Below are 21,174 nucleotides of genomic sequence, written 5' to 3'. Positions count from 1 at the left end.
TTCTGGGAATACTTTCCACAATGCTTAGGAGTTTGTTTATGGTCATTTTGGACCATTCTTTCTGCAGCACATTTTTGAGATCAGACACTGAAACTGGAAAAGGAGGTTTGGCTCAAAGTCTCCGCTCTAATTCATCCCAAAGGTGTTCTATCAGGTTGAAGTCAGGACTCGATGCAAGCCTGTCAAATATTTCCACACTAGACTTGTTCATCCATGTCTTTATAGACCTTGCTTTTTGCACTGGCGTACAACATGTTGGAAAAGTAAGGGGTCATCCTGAAACTATTTCTACTAAGTTGGGATCATGAAATTGCATAAAATGTCTTGGTATGCTGAAGCATTAAGAGTTCCTTTTACTAGAACTAAGGGTCTAAGCCTTCCTTCTAAATAAAACTACCCCACACCAAAATCCTATCTACACCTGGCACAATATATTCAGTTAGGTACCAGTTACCCCTGTACAGGAAGTCTCGACCGGATCTGTGTGTTACTGATCCTAGGGATATTATGCTAATAGGTTATCAGAAACTGATCTAAGGCCAAGTCCACACTTTTCATTTAAAAATGCATATTTTTCTCTCCGTTTTGGCCTTCCGTCCACACTGAGACGGTGTTTTTGGTCAAGGTAAACTGAGCTTTTTGAAAACGCTCTCCAAGGTGGATACATTTAAAAACGCCGTTTATGCGTCGCAGTGTGGGCTGCGAAAACGGAGGCTTTTGAAAACGATGACGCATTTTAGTCATATGATGCAGTCATGTGACCGATTCAACTAAGATGGTGGACGGCATTGTACAGCAGTTGTTTGTTTGCTCTCAATTTTGACAGCCCTATTACAGTTTTTTCTGATTGCTTAAGCACATTTTTTGTAACTATTGGCTAATTTTGCAAAACTCTTCACACAAATAAGAAAACCTGTCACCCAATAATCAAAACATTGTAGTTCTCTTGCAAAAGCAAACACAGCTAGATTAACTCTTCACACCTTCGTAAAAATGGTGTTTCCGTATCAAACAGTACACACAAGCCATCATCTACTAAGCACACAATGCGCCAACTGCACACTGATGGTATGAATACAAAACACATCTGGCTTTTGCTTTCTCTGTGCACAAGGTAGGCTATGTCAGTTTGAGCTCATACTTCTGTCATAGATCCATAAGCATAGAGGGATCCAAACTTCAAGTACTGGTGTTTATTCAAACACATCAAAACAAACACAAGTGTTTATTTCCAAGTATAGGATTATTTGCAATCGCCATAATGACTATATGGGTTACTTGGTCTGCAGTGAACATGCTTCCTCTGCCCCAGCATCTGGTCATCTAGCAATTCTGTAAAGTAACAATTTCAGTATTTTTACATCAATGGTATTGGTGTGTTTCTCATTGGCATACGGCAGTGCTACAAATCTTTGTGCGAAGTGACTGTACTAACCGATTCTCATTTCAAGATGTCCTTATGGTGCTTGCTACAGTGTAGCGGCTCGAGTTAGGCTGGACCCGTTGGCCAGCTACCCTCAGGGTCATTCCACGGTTGATTACATGGTCCACTATTGTAGCTCTGATGTCATCAGCAATTCTATTTCTTACTCTTCCTACCCTTCCTCTCCCCCCTCCTCATCTTCCTCTCCCCCCTCCTCGTCTTCCTCTTGCTCCTCCTTGTCCTTGTCATCCTCTTCATCCTACTTCTTCACCTCCACGTCCTCTTCCTCGGCTTCCTCTACTTCTCACTCTTTCTGCTCCCTCCATTGTACTCCGCACACACAGCTTACCTGTATTATAGTGCTTAGGCTGATTGCAAAGTGAACTAATTATCTAAAAAAGTTTTCACATGTGAAAGTGTGCCAGACAGTTGGCAAATTAGTGTTAATGATAGCCATACATGTGTATACTTTTGCTAGGAGTGTGTTGGAAATTTGGTAATTGAGTGTTGTGCAGTGAATTGTGCCTACAGTTTTGCAAAGTGTGTGTTACAAAATTGCAAACTGAGTGCAAAGCAGTTTTTGTGCTTTTAGTTTTGCAAACTCAGTGAGTGGTTTTGCTATAAGTCTGAATAGTTTTAGAGATTGTGCTACAGGAATCACAGTTAGGGTTTAAGCATTCAGAAAAAACTGTAAAATATGTTTCAATAAAATATTGCTGTTGAATTTTGCTGTCTTATTCAGTTTTGCATTATGTTATTGTTTTGGCCATAAGTTTAACAGTTTTGAAAACAGTATGTAAGTACATGCAAAATGTCCTGTACGTACAAAGATTTTTGGCAGTTGTTGTGTCTGAGTGAGAAAATAATTCATGAAATTTGAGAGATGTAGTCATTGAATGCATTTTGTGCCAAAACAATGATAACTGATCCTCAGTTTAGCCCACATAGACTTCTGTTGTGCTCACTATGTGAGCAAAAGTGACCTAAGTATTGAGAAATGTGTCCTAGTGTCTGTAAAAAACTGTAAACCCAGTCCACTTAGTCTGTCATTCTCTAGTCTATAAGAACCTAGCATCAGAATGGGAAAGAAAAGTAATTTATGTAACTTTGAACGTGGCATGGTTATTGGGGCAAGACAGATTTGTCTAAGAATTAAGAAAATGCTGATCTACTCACATCTTCCTGCACAACTAGCTCCAGGGTTTACAGATAATGGTTTGAAAAAAATATATATATATTCACTATATTGCCAAAAGTATTCTGCCTTCACACACATATGAACTTGAGTGATATTTCCCTCTTAAATAATATCGACCAACTCTTTACAGCTATAATAGCTTCAGATCTTCTGGGAATACTTTCCACAATGCTTAGGAGTTTGTTTATGGTCATTTTGGACCATTCTTTCTGCAGCACATTTTTGAGATCAGACACTGAAACTGGAAAAGGAGGTTTGGCTCAAAGTCTCCGCTCTAATTCATCCCAAAGGTGTTCTATCAGGTTGAAGTCAGGACTCGATGCAAGCCTGTCAAATATTTCCACACTAGACTTGTTCATCCATGTCTTTATAGACCTTGCTTTTTGCACTGGCGTACAACATGTTGGAAAAGTAAGGGGTCATCCTGAAACTATTTCTACTAAGTTGGGATCATGAAATTGCATAAAATGTCTTGGTATGCTGAAGCATTAAGAGTTCCTTTTACTAGAACTAAGGGTCTAAGCCTTCCTTCTAAATAAAACTACCCCACACCAAAATCCTATCTACACCTGGCACAATATATTCAGTTAGGTACCAGTTACCCCTGTACAGGAAGTCTCGACCGGATCTGTGTGTTACTGATCCTAGGGATATTATGCTAATAGGTTATCAGAAACTGATCTAAGGCCAAGTCCACACTTTTCATTTAAAAATGCATATTTTTCTCTCCGTTTTGGCCTTCCGTCCACACTGAGACGGTGTTTTTGGTCAAGGTAAACTGAGCTTTTTGAAAACGCTCTCCAAGGTGGATACATTTAAAAACGCCGTTTATGCGTCGCAGTGTGGGCTGCGAAAACGGAGGCTTTTGAAAACGATGACGCATTTTAGTCATATGATGCAGTCATGTGACCGATTCAACTAAGATGGTGGACGGCATTGTACAGCAGTTGTTTGTTTGCTCTCAATTTTGACAGCCCTATTACAGTTTTTTCTGATTGCTTAAGCACATTTTTTGTAACTATTGGCTAATTTTGCAAAACTCTTCACACAAATAAGAAAACCTGTCACCCAATAATCAAAACATTGTAGTTCTCTTGCAAAAGCAAACACAGCTAGATTAACTCTTCACACCTTCGTAAAAATGGTGTTTCCGTATCAAACAGTACACACAAGCCATCATCTACTAAGCACACAATGCGCCAACTGCACACTGATGGTATGAATACAAAACACATCTGGCTTTTGCTTTCTCTGTGCACAAGGTAGGCTATGTCAGTTTGAGCTCATACTTCTGTCATAGATCCATAAGCATAGAGGGATCCAAACTTCAAGTACTGGTGTTTATTCAAACACATCAAAACAAACACAAGTGTTTATTTCCAAGTATAGGATTATTTGCAATCGCCATAATGACTATATGGGTTACTTGGTCTGCAGTGAACATGCTTCCTCTGCCCCAGCATCTGGTCATCTAGCAATTCTGTAAAGTAACAATTTCAGTATTTTTACATCAATGGTATTGGTGTGTTTCTCATTGGCATACGGCAGTGCTACAAATCTTTGTGCGAAGTGACTGTACTAACCGATTCTCATTTCAAGATGTCCTTATGGTGCTTGCTACAGTGTAGCGGCTCGAGTTAGGCTGGACCCGTTGGCCAGCTACCCTCAGGGTCATTCCACGGTTGATTACATGGTCCACTATTGTAGCTCTGATGTCATCAGCAATTCTATTTCTTACTCTTCCTACCCTTCCTCTCCCCCCTCCTCATCTTCCTCTCCCCCCTCCTCGTCTTCCTCTTGCTCCTCCTTGTCCTTGTCATCCTCTTCATCCTACTTCTTCACCTCCACGTCCTCTTCCTCGGCTTCCTCTACTTCTCACTCTTTCTGCTCCCTCCATTGTACTCCGCACACACAGCTTACCTGTATTATAGTGCTTAGGCTGATTGCAAAGTGAACTAATTATCTAAAAAAGTTTTCACATGTGAAAGTGTGCCAGACAGTTGGCAAATTAGTGTTAATGATAGCCATACATGTGTATACTTTTGCTAGGAGTGTGTTGGAAATTTGGTAATTGAGTGTTGTGCAGTGAATTGTGCCTACAGTTTTGCAAAGTGTGTGTTACAAAATTGCAAACTGAGTGCAAAGCAGTTTTTGTGCTTTTAGTTTTGCAAACTCAGTGAGTGGTTTTGCTATAAGTCTGAATAGTTTTAGAGATTGTGCTACAGGAATCACAGTTAGGGTTTAAGCATTCAGAAAAAACTGTAAAATATGTTTCAATAAAATATTGCTGTTGAATTTTGCTGTCTTATTCAGTTTTGCATTATGTTATTGTTTTGGCCATAAGTTTAACAGTTTTGAAAACAGTATGTAAGTACATGCAAAATGTCCTGTACGTACAAAGATTTTTGGCAGTTGTTGTGTCTGAGTGAGAAAATAATTCATGAAATTTGAGAGATGTAGTCATTGAATGCATTTTGTGCCAAAACAATGATAACTGATCCTCAGTTTAGCCCACATAGACTTCTGTTGTGCTCACTATGTGAGCAAAAGTGACCTAAGTATTGAGAAATGTGTCCTAGTGTCTGTAAAAAACTGTAAACCCAGTCCACTTAGTCTGTCATTCTCTAGTCTATAAGAACCTAGCATCAGAATGGGAAAGAAAAGTAATTTATGTAACTTTGAACGTGGCATGGTTATTGGGGCAAGACAGATTTGTCTAAGAATTAAGAAAATGCTGATCTACTCACATCTTCCTGCACAACTAGCTCCAGGGTTTACAGATAATGGTTTGAAAAAAATATATATATATTCACTATATTGCCAAAAGTATTCTGCCTTCACACACATATGAACTTGAGTGATATTTCCCTCTTAAATAATATCGACCAACTCTTTACAGCTATAATAGCTTCAGATCTTCTGGGAATACTTTCCACAATGCTTAGGAGTTTGTTTATGGTCATTTTGGACCATTCTTTCTGCAGCACATTTTTGAGATCAGACACTGAAACTGGAAAAGGAGGTTTGGCTCAAAGTCTCCGCTCTAATTCATCCCAAAGGTGTTCTATCAGGTTGAAGTCAGGACTCGATGCAAGCCTGTCAAATATTTCCACACTAGACTTGTTCATCCATGTCTTTATAGACCTTGCTTTTTGCACTGGCGTACAACATGTTGGAAAAGTAAGGGGTCATCCTGAAACTATTTCTACTAAGTTGGGATCATGAAATTGCATAAAATGTCTTGGTATGCTGAAGCATTAAGAGTTCCTTTTACTAGAACTAAGGGTCTAAGCCTTCCTTCTAAATAAAACTACCCCACACCAAAATCCTATCTACACCTGGCACAATATATTCAGTTAGGTACCAGTTACCCCTGTACAGGAAGTCTCGACCGGATCTGTGTGTTACTGATCCTAGGGATATTATGCTAATAGGTTATCAGAAACTGATCTAAGGCCAAGTCCACACTTTTCATTTAAAAATGCATATTTTTCTCTCCGTTTTGGCCTTCCGTCCACACTGAGACGGTGTTTTTGGTCAAGGTAAACTGAGCTTTTTGAAAACGCTCTCCAAGGTGGATACATTTAAAAACGCCGTTTATGCGTCGCAGTGTGGGCTGCGAAAACGGAGGCTTTTGAAAACGATGACGCATTTTAGTCATATGATGCAGTCATGTGACCGATTCAACTAAGATGGTGGACGGCATTGTACAGCAGTTGTTTGTTTGCTCTCAATTTTGACAGCCCTATTACAGTTTTTTCTGATTGCTTAAGCACATTTTTTGTACCTATTGGCTAATTTTGCAAAACTCTTCACACAAATAAGAAAACCTGTCACCCAATAATCAAAACATTGTAATTCTCTTGCAAAAGCAAACACAGCTAGATTAACTCTTCACACCTTCGTAAAAATGGTGTTTCCGTATCAAACAGTACACACAAGCCATCATCTACTAAGCACACAATGCGCCAACTGCACACTGATGGTATGAATACAAAACACATCTGGCTTTTGCTTCCTCTGTGCACAAGGTAGGCTATGTCAGTTTGAGCTCATACTTCTGTCATAGATCCATAAGCATAGAGGGATCCAAACTTCAAGTACTGGTGTTTATTCAAACACATCAAAACAAACACAAGTGTTTATTTCCAAGTATAGGATTATTTGCAATCGCCATAATGACTATATGGGTTACTTGGTCTGCAGTGAACATGCTTCCTCTGCCCCCAGCATCTGGTCATCTAGCAATCTGGTCATCTAGCAAAAAAATAATTTCCCCCAGGGATCAATAAAGTATTCTGATTCTGATTCTGATACTGTAAAGTAACAATTTCAGTATTTTTACGTCAATGGTATTGGTGTGTTTCTCATTGGCATATGGCAGTGCTACAAATCTTTGTGCGAAGTGACTGTACTAACCGATTCTCATTTCAAGATGTCCTTATGGTACTTGCTACAGTGTAGCGGCTCGAGTTAGGCTGGACCCGTTGGCCAGCTACCCTCAGGGTCATTCCACGGTTGATTACATGGTCCACTATTGTAGCTCTGATGTCATCAGCAATTCTATTTCTTACTCTTCCTACCCTTCCTCTCCCCCCTCCTCGTCTTCCTCTTGCTCCTCCTTGTCCTTGTCGTCCTCTTCATCCTACTTCTTCACCTCCACGTCCTCTTCCTCGGCCTCCTTTACTTCTCACTCTTTCTGCTCCCTCCATTGTACTCCGCACACACAGCTTACCTGTATTATAGTGCTTAGGCTGATTGCAAAGTGAACTAATTATCTAAAAAAGTTTTCACATGTGAAAGTGTGCCAGACAGTTGGCAAATTAGTGTTAATGATAGCCATACATGTGTATACTTTTGCTAGGAGTGTGTTGGAAATTTGGTAATTGAGTGTTGTGTAGTTAATTGTGCCTACAGTTTTGCAAAGTGTGTGTTACAAAATTGCAAACTGAGTGCAAAGCAGTTTTTGTGCTTTTAGTTTTGCAAACTCAGTGAGTGGTTTTGCTGTAAGTCTGAATAGTTTTAGAGATTGTGCTACAGGAATCACAGTTAGGGTTTAAGCATTCAGAAAAAACTGTAAAGAATAATATAAGTTTCTACATGCTCCAGAAACCTTCAGATAAAACTCAGCACTTTTCCTCGACATTTTGCCGCAACATTTCAAAGAGCCGTAAAGTAAATAAACGGCAGACGTTTCATGCATACGCAGTACAGGAACGTAGCTTTTTCAGTGTGGATGAAAACAACTGAAAATGATAGTGTGGACGCGGAGTGTTTCTAGACATAAACACCGTTTTCAAATTTATCCAGATTAGTGTAGACGTAGCCTAAGCTGGTGGTGAGGAAATTCACGTAAATCCAGATGAGGCAACCCAGGAGCAATCGTAAAGGTAGGCACATTCAACTGCCACATCTATAAAATCAGTTTTCCTGAGTCATCTATGGACTTGGTGAATAGCAAGGTTAAACTTTAGTGCCCAGGAAAATAGGTCCCAGAGATCTGTTAATTTTAAGAGCTAGAACAACCTGTAAGAAGCATTATGAGATGTGATATTCATACCCTAGTTTTACTTTTGATGCTTCACAAAGAGTTAAAAGAAAAAAAAGGATTGTCCACAATATTAGACTTTAAATGGAGATTGGCATTTGCTTTGCCATGCTTAATCCTTCAGTGCTCCTCACTTTAAAAACAAAGCAGATGGAACATTTTGAGGAAGAGTTTGCTCTCTAAATGGTTCATCTGCTTGTGACAAAATCCGGAGAGCAGTTCTTTATTAAGATAAACATCACTTTATACGCTTTCACAAACTTTACTCTCCCCTTTCCCTAGTCCTGTTGAAATCACTTTTGACCCAAATGACACCAGTTGCACCATGCTTAAATCCTTTTTTTACTGTTCATCGTGACCTTTGTACAAAAACACCTCCTATTCATGATACTATTGCACTTCATTCATTCAGAATCATTACAGAATGATTACTTCCACTTATTTTGTTACATTTATAATCCTGAATTTTAAGAAAATAACCATAGCGCAAACAAATTTTATATATTCCAGAACTCCATACTTTACCAATAATTATACGGCTAAAGATTCAGCACCTTATTTAGACCGACTCAGGCGGATGAGGCTTTGAGGATTTCAGTCTCTTCAACAGTCAGTCGTATACAGTTTTTCTGGCAACCACCAGAGCAAGATCGTATACAGAGAAGCGTTATTAATCACTCCAGTGCTCTTGAGTCTACTGGCAGCATGCTTTACACCACCACATCCTACACTTTGCATTGCAATTGATGATGTAAGGCTTGGCCATGGAAACCCATTCCATGAAGCTCTCTACACATTATTCTTGAGCTAACCTGGAGGCCACATGAAGATTAGACAGATTTGTCTAAGTATCTGACAAGTCATTGGCTGTAACAATTGACTCTGCTGAAACTTGGCAACATCTGAGCACTATTTTATATTACCCATCACATAAAATCCCCACTGATTGTTTGCCACTAATAATTGTCTCTAGAATATTCAGTACTAAGAAAGGTTCACAGCTGTACCATTCTAGAATTCACTGAGAATGACCCATTTTTTCACAAATGCTAGAGTTCAAATTCAGATTTTATTTGTCACATACACAGTTCAACATGTAGGGAAATGCTTGCGCCCAAGATTTAAGTGGGGGAGTGAAAACCTTTGGCAATATTGTGTATCTAGTGAGCGACAGTTCTCTGTAATAAATAAATAAATAAATAAATAAATAAATAAATGAATTTTAAAAATGCATTGCTAATATCAAAGCTCAGAGGAAAGTGCCCTAACTGCTTTGAGCAGATAGGAGGGAAACAGCAACTCAAATAACCACTTGTTGCAACTAAGCAGTGCTGGGGAGTAACGGAATACATGTACCAGCGTTACGTATTTGAAATACAGAATATGAGTAACTGTATTCCATTACAGTTACCATTTAAAATGATGATATTCAGAATACAGTTACAAATAAAGGAATTACACAGCGGTCTTTTCCTGTTTCATATGTTAGGCAATGCCCTCTCTATTTTTGGTAATTCCACGCCAGTGGAAACCCAAACAAAAATGCATTAAGAGGATCTAATGCCTGGGTCTCAATCTTGCAGCCCATGTCACCCCTACTTGCGGCCTGCATAATGACATGAAGAAATATTTTTCAAAATTATTATTCAAAAAATTATTTAACCCACTGGGGTCGACGGACACGCCGGCACGTCAAAATCGCATGACCAATTTAAGATGAAACAGCAACAAGATGCAGCAACCCAGAGTCTCCTTTTCAACCAATACCAATACTTTGTTCAAAAACTTAATGTGTTATTGTATTTCAAATTATAGCTTCATAATGATTACAGGACATCAGACTACTTGTTCTCATTGTTTAGTTATAAGAATAATCACATAGAAATTAAAAAACCTGAAGTTGTGTGTTAATTGACGCTATTTGAACACGTATATCTTTTCATTTTACATGTATATACTTGCCTGGATATTTCAACAAAAACATTCAACATTCACACTTTCACTCATTCACAGAAGTGCTCTGCCACACTACAAAGGCAATCAGGCAGCTAACTGGGGAAAGGGTAGTGTGCCGTGACTTATGAGATGAAATCTCTGAACACATTTTAATCACCACTATATCACTGTGATTGTGATCACTGTGATCTACATGTGTTTTGAAACTGGGTTTTTGGCGACCTGGTATATGTCAGTGTTTCTGTCTGTAGAGCACACAAAAAGGTTCAGACATTTTTCATTGTGCATGGTTGAGGTTTATTTTTTCCAAAGGAAAAAAGGTCTACATATTCAACTTGAACGATAAAAGCAAAGTATCGATCCAATTTCCTTTCCTTCCTTAAACAGCTCCATTTCCTTCCAATTCACCTCTGTGTCAATTTCAAGATCCTGCTTCTTACTTTCAAAGAGCTTCATAACCTCGCTCCTCCATATTTATCTGATCTTCTCCATATGTATGCCTGACTACAGACCTGTTGGGTCTAACACTTAAACGCCGCTGGCTCAGAGACCAATCATTTGTGTACGACCACAGTGCTTTTTGTCTTTTACTTGCTGCAAGGGGAGCCTGAGCTCTTCATCTGATCTCAGCCAACTCCAAACTCTGGGACCCCTCTCACAGTCCTTTTATTAACATCAGTATTTACACAAACATCTCATTAATCATGCGACAGATAAGACACCCACCTGTGAACATGGGACGTGTGTGTCTGCGATGTGTGAGCATGTGATGTCACCAATATCCTCAGTCACCCCATATATGGCGTAACATTTTAACGAACCAGTGTTTAGAAAACAGAGCTGAGCATTCTTGCTAAAGATCTAATCACCTTGCTAAAGATCTAATCATCTTGCACAATGACAACCATATTGATGCACAATTCTCTAACAGGACTTTTAGTTGCTCTGCCCCAAGACTTTAGATGCACTTCCACCAGCTCTTCAAACTACAAACTCTCTCTGTACTTTTAAAACACGTCTCAAAACCCATCTATTCAGAACTCCATACCCTTTTATACTTGTTTATATACTTTCATGCTTGGTTTTTTTTTACCTTATGTTTAAATTTTGTTTTGCTATACTTTATTATATTGTATTGTTGTATTATTGTAAGGTGACCTTGGGGGTCTTAAAGGCACCTATAAATAAAATGTATTATTATTATTATTATTATTATTATTATTATTATTATTATTATTATTATTATTATTATTGTTATTGTTATTATTAATAATAAGGCAAGGCAAGGCAAGTTTATCTGTATAGCACAATTCAACAACAATGTGATTCAAAGTGCTTTACAGAGACATTAGAAACAAAAACAAATAAAAAGCATGATTTAAAATTGATTAAAACAAGCAAACAAACAAACTAATTAACAAACAAACAAAACAGTATATAAAATCAAAACAGATAAAATCAGAACAATAGATAAAATCAGTAGTTAAATGTAAGTTTTGAAATTTAAGCTTAAAAGTTTTCTTCTACAACATCAGCTGTAACTGCTGCTACTTCACTGATGAACAGTTTAAGCACACCATCAACACGGAAAATAAATTATCAATAATCCATTTTAATAGCAGAAGTCTGTATGCCAACTTCAACAATATAAAGGAATATCTAAATGAGTTGGCAAATCCATTTGGAATTATTGCCATTTCTGAAACATGGATCAATGCGGAGAAAGGAATGGACTTTGGACTGGAGGGATATGAAGTGAATTTTGTAAATAGAAGGAACAAGAGTGGAGGGGGAGTAGCTGTGTATGTGGATAAAAACCTAAACTACAAGGTGGTAGAAAGTATGACAACTGTAATTGATAATTTACTAGAATGTATAACAATTGAAATTTATAAGGAAAAAGAAAAAAATGTAATAATTAGCTGTATATATAGAACACCTGGCTCTAGTATTCAAGTATTTAATGACTTCATAGAGGAAATATTCTCTAAAACAAATCAAAAAGTTATGTTTATCTGTGGTGATTTTAATATTGACCTGTTGAATCCAAAAAAGCATAAAATGACCGACGAATTCCTAAACACTATGTACAGTTTGAGTTTACATCCTAAAATAACCAGGCCTAGCAGAATTACACCACATTGTGCCACCTTACTTGACAATATTTTCACTAACAATATGGAAAACAACATTGTGAGCGGATTATTAATTAATGACATCAGTGATCACCTACCAGTTTATGCAGTTTATGACACTAATTATAAGAAAAATCAGCATGAAGAACAACTGAGATACAGACGTGTAAGGACAGAAGAAACTATGTGTCAAGAACCGAAGTTCAACACACAAGCTGGACCCAGGAGCAGAACACACACACAGCGGTACGAGAGAAAAAATAAACTTTATTATAACTGAGAGTGTCCCGGGAGAGTAGAAGGGAGAAAACGCACGGAACCAGAGAAACCGAGGGACCGGGAGAAGAATCGCGCAGGCAACGCCGAGAGCGGGACCGTGGGAGGCTGAAACAGAAAAAGAAAAAAGGATTATTGGGGTGCGGGTAAACCGGCAGCATACGAGGGGAGGTAGTGTACGCGTCTTACGATGATAGCGGGGCCAAGGGAACCGGAGGGAGGGGTGAGGGTCCGTGGGGAGAAGCTCCAGAAAGGGCGAGGCGGCTGGGGTTGATCGTGATCCAAATTCTGGACAGGCAGGTGGACAGGCTGGTGACTCAAAACACGCCGAGCAGTGATCGCTGAAGGACGATTACGGACTGGCGTGGAGCAGCAGGCTGGGCAGGATTAAATGGTCCACCTGGTGATCGCCTGGGATGGGATGCAGGTGTGGAGTCAGCGGCCACGCCCACGGGAGTGGGCATCCCATCAGCACCTCAGACGCCGGGCCGCGGACCATGACACTATGACTGCATTTAAGAACGATCTATTAAATCAGGACTGGGACAATGTGTACAAAGAAGCTGATATTGATATTGCATATGGCATATTTTTAAGAATATTCATGGAGTTGTACGATAAAAACTGTCCAACAATAAAATACAACAGAAAGCACAAATATTCCGATAGACCATGGCTCACTAAGGGTTTACAAAATGCATGTAAAAAGAAAAATACACTCTATAGGGAATACCTAAAACAAAGAACAAAAGATGCTGAAAATAAATATAAAAAATACAAAAATAAGTTGACCAATATTATACGTGTATGTAGAAAGGAGTATTATAGTAAAATATTGAACAACAATAAACATAATATGAAAGGAATATGGGATGTTTTAAACGGTATCATTAAAAATAATTCTGGACAACAAAGTTATCCACAATACTTTATCGATAATGGCAATATTATGGAAAACACTGCTGATAAGGTCAACAGCTTTAATCATTATTTTGTAAATATTGGACCAAAACTGGCAGAACAAATTCCTGAGTCACTGCCATCAGTAGAATGTAGTGAAAACCTGATTGATAGGAACCCTAACTCAATGTTCCTCACATCAGTGGAGGAAAAAGAAATAATTGACATTGTACACATGTGTAAATATAAAACATCTACTGATTGTAATGATATTGACATGAAAATCGTCAAGAAGGTCATTGAAGGAATTGTAGGACCTCTAACATATATTTGCAACTTATCATTTCAGACGGGAAAAGTGCCAAACAAAATGAAAATAGCTAAAGTTGTGCCGCTGTATAAAACCGGGGATAGACGCCACTTCACAAATTACAGGCCTGTTTCTTTACTACCACAATTCTCCAAAATCCTAGAAAACCTGTTTAATAAACGATTAGACAAATTCTTAGATAAATATAAATTACTCTCTGACAGTCAATATGGATTCAGATCAAAAAGATCAACATCTCTGGCATTAATCGAATCAATTGAGGAGATTACGAATGCTATAGATCAGAAACAGTATGCAGCTGGAGTATTTCTGGATCTCAAGAAAGCATTCGACACAATCAATCATGACATATTAATTAATAAACTGGAACGGTATGGGATTAGGGGGGTTGTACTGCAATGGGTGAAAAATTATTTAAGTGACCGGAAACAATTTGTGAAGCTGGGTGTCCATTCCTCATCATGCTTGGACATTGCTTGTGGTGTTCCACAAGGCTCTGTACTGGGTCCAAAATTATTTATTATTTATATAAATGATATTTGTAAGGCATCTGATATATTAAAATTTGTATTATTTGCAGATGACACAACTATTTTTTGTTCTGGGGGGAATCTAAAGGAGCTGCTGGATACAATTACTTCAGAAATGTGCAAGATTAAAAAATGGTTTAACAGGAACAAACTATCGCTAAATCTAAGTAAAACTAAAATTATCTTATTTGGGAATTCCCTTAGAAATGCACAAGTGCAGATTCATGTAGATGGTGTGGAAATTGAAAGAGTACTTGAACATAAGTTTCTTGGTGTGATTATAGATGATAAATTAAACTGGAAGTCTCATATAAATCATATACATAACAAAATTTCAAGAAGTGTCTCAATCTTGAGTGAAGTAAAACACATTCTGGACCACAAATCACTCCACATTCTCTATTGTTCCCTGATTGCACCGTATTTGAATTACTGTGCAGAGGTTTGGGGCAATACTTACAAATGTTCGCTATCATCAATCTTTATATTACAAAAAAGGGCCATAAGGATAATCCATAAAACTGGTTACAGAGATCATACAAATCCACTATTCTTAAAATCAAAAATTCTAAAATTCACAGATCTGGTTCATTTTCTCACAGCACAAATTATATATAAAGCAATAAATAACCTGCTTCCTGACAATATTCTAAAAATGTTTTCTAAAAGGGAACGGGGATACAATTTGAGGGGGGAATTAAATTTAAAACATCCTCGTATCCGTACAACATTAAAAAATTTTTGCATCTCTGTGTGTGGAGTGAAGCTGTGGAACAGACTAAGTAAAGATATGAAGCAATGTCCAAGCATGGCGCAGTTTAAAAAGCGGTTTAAGGATACGGTTTTTACAGGGTACAGGGAAAAGGTAGAGATTTGATAGGGTGTTCTTGTCTAATATTTTCATGTGTGTGCGCATGCACGGGTTTGTTGGTATGGGTATATATATATATATATATATATATATATATATAATATAATTGTAGGCTGTGTATCCTTGAGGTGTTAATGGGGTTATTGAAAATGTGTATATGTGTGTATATACGTATTAGGGGTGCAACGATACACAAAATTCACGGTTCGGTTCGGTTCGATACTTTGGTGTCACGGTTCGATATTTTTTCGATACAAAAAAAAATGCTCATGCCTTTTTAATTTGTCATTTATTAAAATTATAAATATATATTTTAACACAAAAGTACAGTTTTTAAATTTAACCCTAACCCTTGTGCGTGTTGTTTTTTAGCTCGTCATATTGCAGCCACAGAAATTCTTTTGTCCATGAAACCATAAAGCTGCACTTTCTTTTTGCCTTATAGTCTGATTTGTCATAACTTCTCCGTTTTGTGGTAAGCTTTTCTTTGGCTGTCACTTCTTCACCCTGACCTGTCTTATTTGGCTCAGCAGAACTAAAATATATATCTGTCTGTGAAGGTTCTCAATCATCCAGGTCATCGTAGTGAAATATATATCCTGCCGCACTCACATAAGCTCAGCGATTCTCTGCGCGATCAACCTCTCACATGTTTAAGCTGCGGGAGATTTCACTTGTCATGTTTGCATAGTAAGCTAACAATTAATAAGACGATGTCAGAGGAATTGGTGCACAAATTATCATCACTCACAGATCAGTGCTGTCGCTCTCTATACACAGTTCGCGCGATTGCAAAGTGAAAGCAAAAAAACAAGCGCAAATTCAAACACGATTTCAATATGTCACATATTGACAGTGGCTCACCCAATGACATAATTACCCAGCTACATTTCTGAAAGAATGCAAAAGCACTGACATATATTTTTCCTTCCTACAATAGCCCGACAGGCAGGGGAGAGATAGCCCCGGGACATCGGGCTAGCGATATTGCGAGCCCTGTATCTGATTGAGGAATCACTCATCTTTGGAAAAGAGAGTTTATTACAGAGAAATGTCTCTTTCCAAAATAAAAGCTATACTATCCGCTTCTTCTGGGCTATATTCTCAGCAGCATATTAAACATATCAGGTCTCCATAAGGAGAATCCTGTGCTAACAGCTGTCTAAATGACTCGGCTAAAGTTTGTAGCATGCATGCTTGTTGTTTTTGTCTTTGCACTAGGATGATGTCGGTGTAAATGTGCAGTCATATTCGTTGTGTTCCCACTAGTGCTTTCAGGTTAATCTCGTTGAAATAACCTTAACGCCACAACACGGCAAATCTCCGTTAACGAGCTACCCTATACAGAGGGGCTAGACGGCCAACACGTTAACGAGCTAACTGCGCTAACACACTAGCTCCCACCCATGTAATTGAGCATTGCATGGCACATCCAACATACTGTTTTACTTTAGTCCATGACTCGCTTACCTTCAGGGTCATACGTCACATGAAAACCAAAATAATTCCAAACGCCAGATCTGAATGAGGGTGGGGAGGTCCACTTCTGTCTCGCTAGCTTGCCCTGCGCTCTTCCTTCTGACGATGCTGTCTGTGTTGAGTGCTCAGTGAATCTGCGTTCGACTACTCCGCCTAGGCTGCACTCTCGAGCCTAGGCGGAGTAGTCAAATGCAGATTCACTGAGCGCTCAACACAGACAGCATCGTCAGAAGGAAAGTTGATAAAATAAATTACAAATTTTGTATTGTTCTTTTTTTTTCTCCCCTTTGGTTTTCTTTCTTTCTCTCCCCCTCTTTCTTTCATTCTTTCCCCCTGTCCTATCCCACAGTCATGTCTGTCCCGTTTGCAACTGAAAATAAAATAAATTCATAATTATAATAAAGGTCAATCAAATGGACCAATATGATGATCCACTTAAAATAAATCCTCTTGGCATCTTTCTTGGCCTCAAGACAACAATTCTGATGGCTATAGATCCAAACGGGACACAAAAAAAAAAAAAAAATTGAAAAAAATTGTATTGTTCGATACATATGCGTACCGAACCGAAAGCACTGTATCGAACGGTTCAATATCGATACGAATATCGTTGCACCCCTAATACGTATGTATGGATAGATAGAAACATATATGTGTATATATTTAAAAAAAAAAAAATTACACATAACATATAATGTAATTGCAAGGAGGTATTTCTGTAGTCTATTGATACTAGATAGTGGAAAAGGGGTGGGATTAAATAAGCTTATGCTTCTTCCTGCTCCTTTTTGAACATGGACGTTATTCGGAGTTGTGGTTGCTCGTTTTCCTTTTGTTTGCTTTGTTCATTTGTCTCTTTTAATTCTATTTTTTTTATACTTTTTCAACATGTTCAAAATAAAGATTCAATCAATCAATCAATCAATCAATCAAAGTGTGGATTTGGTGCTTTATTAAAATGTAGCTGAGAATAGGTGAGTCTTCAACCTGGATTTAAATAAACTGAGTGTTTCAGCTGATCTGAGGCTTTCTGGGAGTTTGTTCCAGATATAAGGAGAATAAAAGCTGAATGCAGCTTCTCCGTGTCTGGTTCTGACTCTGGGAACTGATAAAAGACCAGATCCAGATGACCTGAGGGATCTGGAAGGTTCATACTGGGTCAGGAGGTCACTGATATATTTTGGTCCTAAACCATTCAGAGCTTTATAGACTAGCATCAGAACTTTAAAGTCTATCCTCTGACGGACAGGCAGCCAGTGTAAAGACCTCAGAGCTGGACTGATGTGGTCCACTTTTTTGGTCTTAGTGAGGACTCGAGCAGCAGAGTTCTGAATGAGCTGTCTGACGGATTTTTTAGGTAGACCTGTAAAGATGCTGTTACAGTAATCAAGCCTACTAAAGATGAATGCATGGACTAGTTTTTCCAGGTCCTGTTGAGACATCAGATCTTTTATCCTTGATATATTCTTGAGGTGATAGTAAGCTGATTTTGTTATTGTCTTAATGTGTTTTTCTAAGTTTAGGTCTGCATCCATAACTACACCCAAATTTCTCGCCTGGTTTGTGGTTTTTAGGTGTATAGATTGAAGTTCTCTGGTGACCTGTAATCGTTTTTCTTTGGCGCCAAAGACTATTACCTCAGTTTTGTTTTTGTTTAGCTGGAGAAAATTGTGGCACAACCAGTCATTAATTTCCTCAATGCATTTACCAAGAGCCTGTACAGGGCCTCGGTCTCCTGGCGACATTGTGATATATATTTATGTGTCATCTGCATAGCTGTGGTAGTTTATTTTGTTGTTCTTTATAATCTGTGCCAGTGGGAGCATGTAAATGTTAAACAGAAGGGGTCCCAAGATGGAACCTTGGGGAACTCCACATGTGATACTTGTCTGCTCAGATGTGAAGTTACCTATTGATACAAAGTATTTCCTGTTTTCTAAGTATGTTTTGAACCAGTTTAGTACAGTTCCTGAAAGACCTGCCCAGTTCTCCAGTCATTTGAGTAATATGTTGTGGTCATAATAATAATAATAATAATAATAATAATAATAATAATAATAATAACTTGATTTTACCAAATGGTAAACTACTAACTCGTAAATTGAAGAAAAATGTGAGGTTTTTGGAGAATTCTTTTTAAGTTAAGTATAGTGCAAAGCTATTTAGGGGATTGGATTCCAAGTGCTAGTAGACTGAAAATATAAAACTATGACTCAACTATCATTGACTTATCTGTAGGTGTGAGAGTGAAAATGTACATTACATGCCAGAAATGTTAGCGTTTCCAATCCTTTTCCATATTATAGGAGTGGAAGCACCATCGCTGAATATAATGTCACTGCTGCTACTACAGTCATCCAAACACTAAACAATGGAATTTTTGACCAGCTAGCAAAAATCTACTCTATGATATCAGATGGTAAGCACTTGTCTACATTTGTGATTTTATTCAATTTTACATATATGTTTAATGTCATATCAAAAAACACATGAGATCAGATGATTGTTTAATCATTTTTTTATATTTATGTTCATTTTTATAGAGCCACGTTTTCTGGATTTTAAAATTGAAGGTAGTGGATTTTGGGAGGATAAAGTCAATGTAACATGTGGCCATCCACCATTGGATCTCTTTGGTACTGACTGGAGAGCAGAGTGGAGACGTGATGGCAATGTCATAGTTGCAGATGGAGTACATACCATTTCAAAAAACAACAGTCACTCAGTCTTATCTGTGTCACAGTTCATTCGTGCTGACAGTGGTAAGAAGCAAACAACTGCATTCCATGGGGAAATTCACAAATCATATACATTTAAAATGCGAGTGCAGTCTCAGCATTTTTTAGTGATTCAGCAAGTGCAATTACAACATTCTGATTGGCTTAAGGGTAAAACTTGTTTGGTTCAGAAAAAAGCATCACATGTATCTTTTATCATAACTCTTTTACGTGGCCTATCGACACAATTTAAAATCTGGTATATAGTTTGAAGTCCGCACTTCTGACCCAAGTTGACATGGAGTCGCTGGGTCGCTGCAACCCCAGAGGGTTAAGGAAAACGTTGTTACTGCAATGGAGCAATCAATATTAGTGCAGAAGGACTGAAATCATTTGATTTAAATAGTTAAACCATTGCTGTTGCACAAGCCTTTCTCAAGAGAAAGAAATACCAAATTACAAGTGCCAGTGTAAATGTGTACTTGTGTGAACACAGATGTCAACTAATTCATATTAGAAATCCTATTTAAATTTGGAAATAAGTGGTTGCTGAGCTCTTAATAATATAACAGTAAAATAAAATGTTGCTAGACAGAGAATGGTATTCTTGAAACAAAATGGAGCAAAAACTCGTTATCAGCTACATTATTGCTTTTTTGTAGGAAACACTGAATCTGCATAGGAGAACCAGCCATATTACAACTGTATAATACAGAAATAAGTGACACTGTCAACCAATATATTATTATTTTTGTTTGGCAACACTATTTTATTTATGTATATAATAATTTACTTTCATTCCAGGAAATTATGAATGCAGGCATACGGGAAAAGGATGAATCATTTTATCGCCAACGATCCAATGGAGCCTTCACACTCAAAGAGAAACCCTTGATCAGAGTGGACCCAATTCAAAAATTTTTGAATTGTAGTGGTCAAAATGTGCCACTAAGCTGCACTGTCAACAATGACTACAATATTAATTTCACAAACGTGAATATTAGCGGTAAATCTGAAACAAAGAATCAACAAAATGCAAATCAGCTATTGGGAAATAATTTCTCTGCTCATCTTGCAATACTTACGTTATTTACTAATATGAGACAAAACTTTTTAAAAACTAGTCTGATTAATATTACATCAGATCTGAATGTTTAGCTTGTATTGCTATTCATATTGACTTTGTTGTTTCTGCGATTTATCCAAAGGTAAAAAAAGCATTTCCTATCAATATAAAACTGATAGCTGTACAGACAAAGAGCAGGATACAATTACCTGTCAATCAACTACCTATCCTGAATTCAAAGAAACAATAACACTCAGGTTTTACAAAGGAAGTGAGTATTAACACATTATAAAGCAATTTATTAAATTCAGGTTAAAAATTATCTACATTTAATAAGGTCTTTTTTTTGTTTTTGTTTTATTAGATCCTCAAATGTGTGATGATAAAGAATTTGGAAAGGCAGTTAGTGACTCCAGAGCCAGAATACCCTGTGCAAACAATGAGGAAGGAGAAAAGAGTGCATTGTGCAACATCACAACATATACTGAAATACGAGACACCTGCATACTGCAACCCATTAAGGAGCTGCTTGACCAATCTGAGGTGACTTATATAAACTGCCATGTTCTTTTTAGTTCTTTGTATTGTGGAAAATGTACCTTAGAGATAAATCACAATATTACATATTTTAAAGAGTTTAGAAAGTTCACCTAAGTGAAGCCACAAAAATATTACACAAACCTCTCTTTAAGTTACTCTTTTAATTAAAGTTAATTTGCTATGTGTTTTACTTGACAACTGTGA

General features: G+C 37.7%; 1 protein-coding gene and 1 long non-coding RNA gene across 3 annotated transcripts in view; one reads left to right on the top strand and one right to left on the bottom strand.

Annotated features, from left to right (window-relative positions):
* The window catches only part of LOC309697712 (uncharacterized protein), a gene marked incomplete at its 3' end in the record, with an annotated part of 34,402 nt that extends 14,199 nt beyond the window's left edge, over window positions 1-20,203 (top strand). The window contains exons 16-18 of the mRNA XM_082519829.1: window positions 18,954-19,066; window positions 19,191-19,409; window positions 20,169-20,203. Coding sequence (XP_082375955.1) covers window positions 18,954-19,066; window positions 19,191-19,409; window positions 20,169-20,203 — 367 coding nt within the window. The remainder of the gene's footprint in view (window positions 1-18,953; window positions 19,067-19,190; window positions 19,410-20,168) is intronic.
* Window positions 12,136-17,308, bottom strand: LOC309697481. 2 transcript variants are annotated; one of them, XR_014273838.1, is made up of 3 exons: window positions 16,639-17,284; window positions 12,726-13,045; window positions 12,136-12,644 (listed from the first exon to the last, which is right to left on the bottom strand). It is a non-coding gene; the product is annotated as an uncharacterized lncRNA (long non-coding RNA). The 2 variants fall into 2 exon arrangements; XR_014273837.1 differs by having other exon boundaries at window positions 12,136-13,045; window positions 16,639-17,308.
* Window positions 20,204-21,174: the final 971 nt, after the last annotated feature.

The sequence above is a fragment of the Aulonocara stuartgranti genome, assembly GCF_965226115.1.
Source record: "Aulonocara stuartgranti genome assembly, chromosome: 20".
NCBI lineage: Eukaryota > Metazoa > Chordata > Actinopteri > Cichliformes > Cichlidae > Aulonocara > Aulonocara stuartgranti.
The sequence above is the reverse complement of the archived record's forward strand: the minus strand, read 5'-3'. Positions and strand labels throughout refer to the sequence as shown.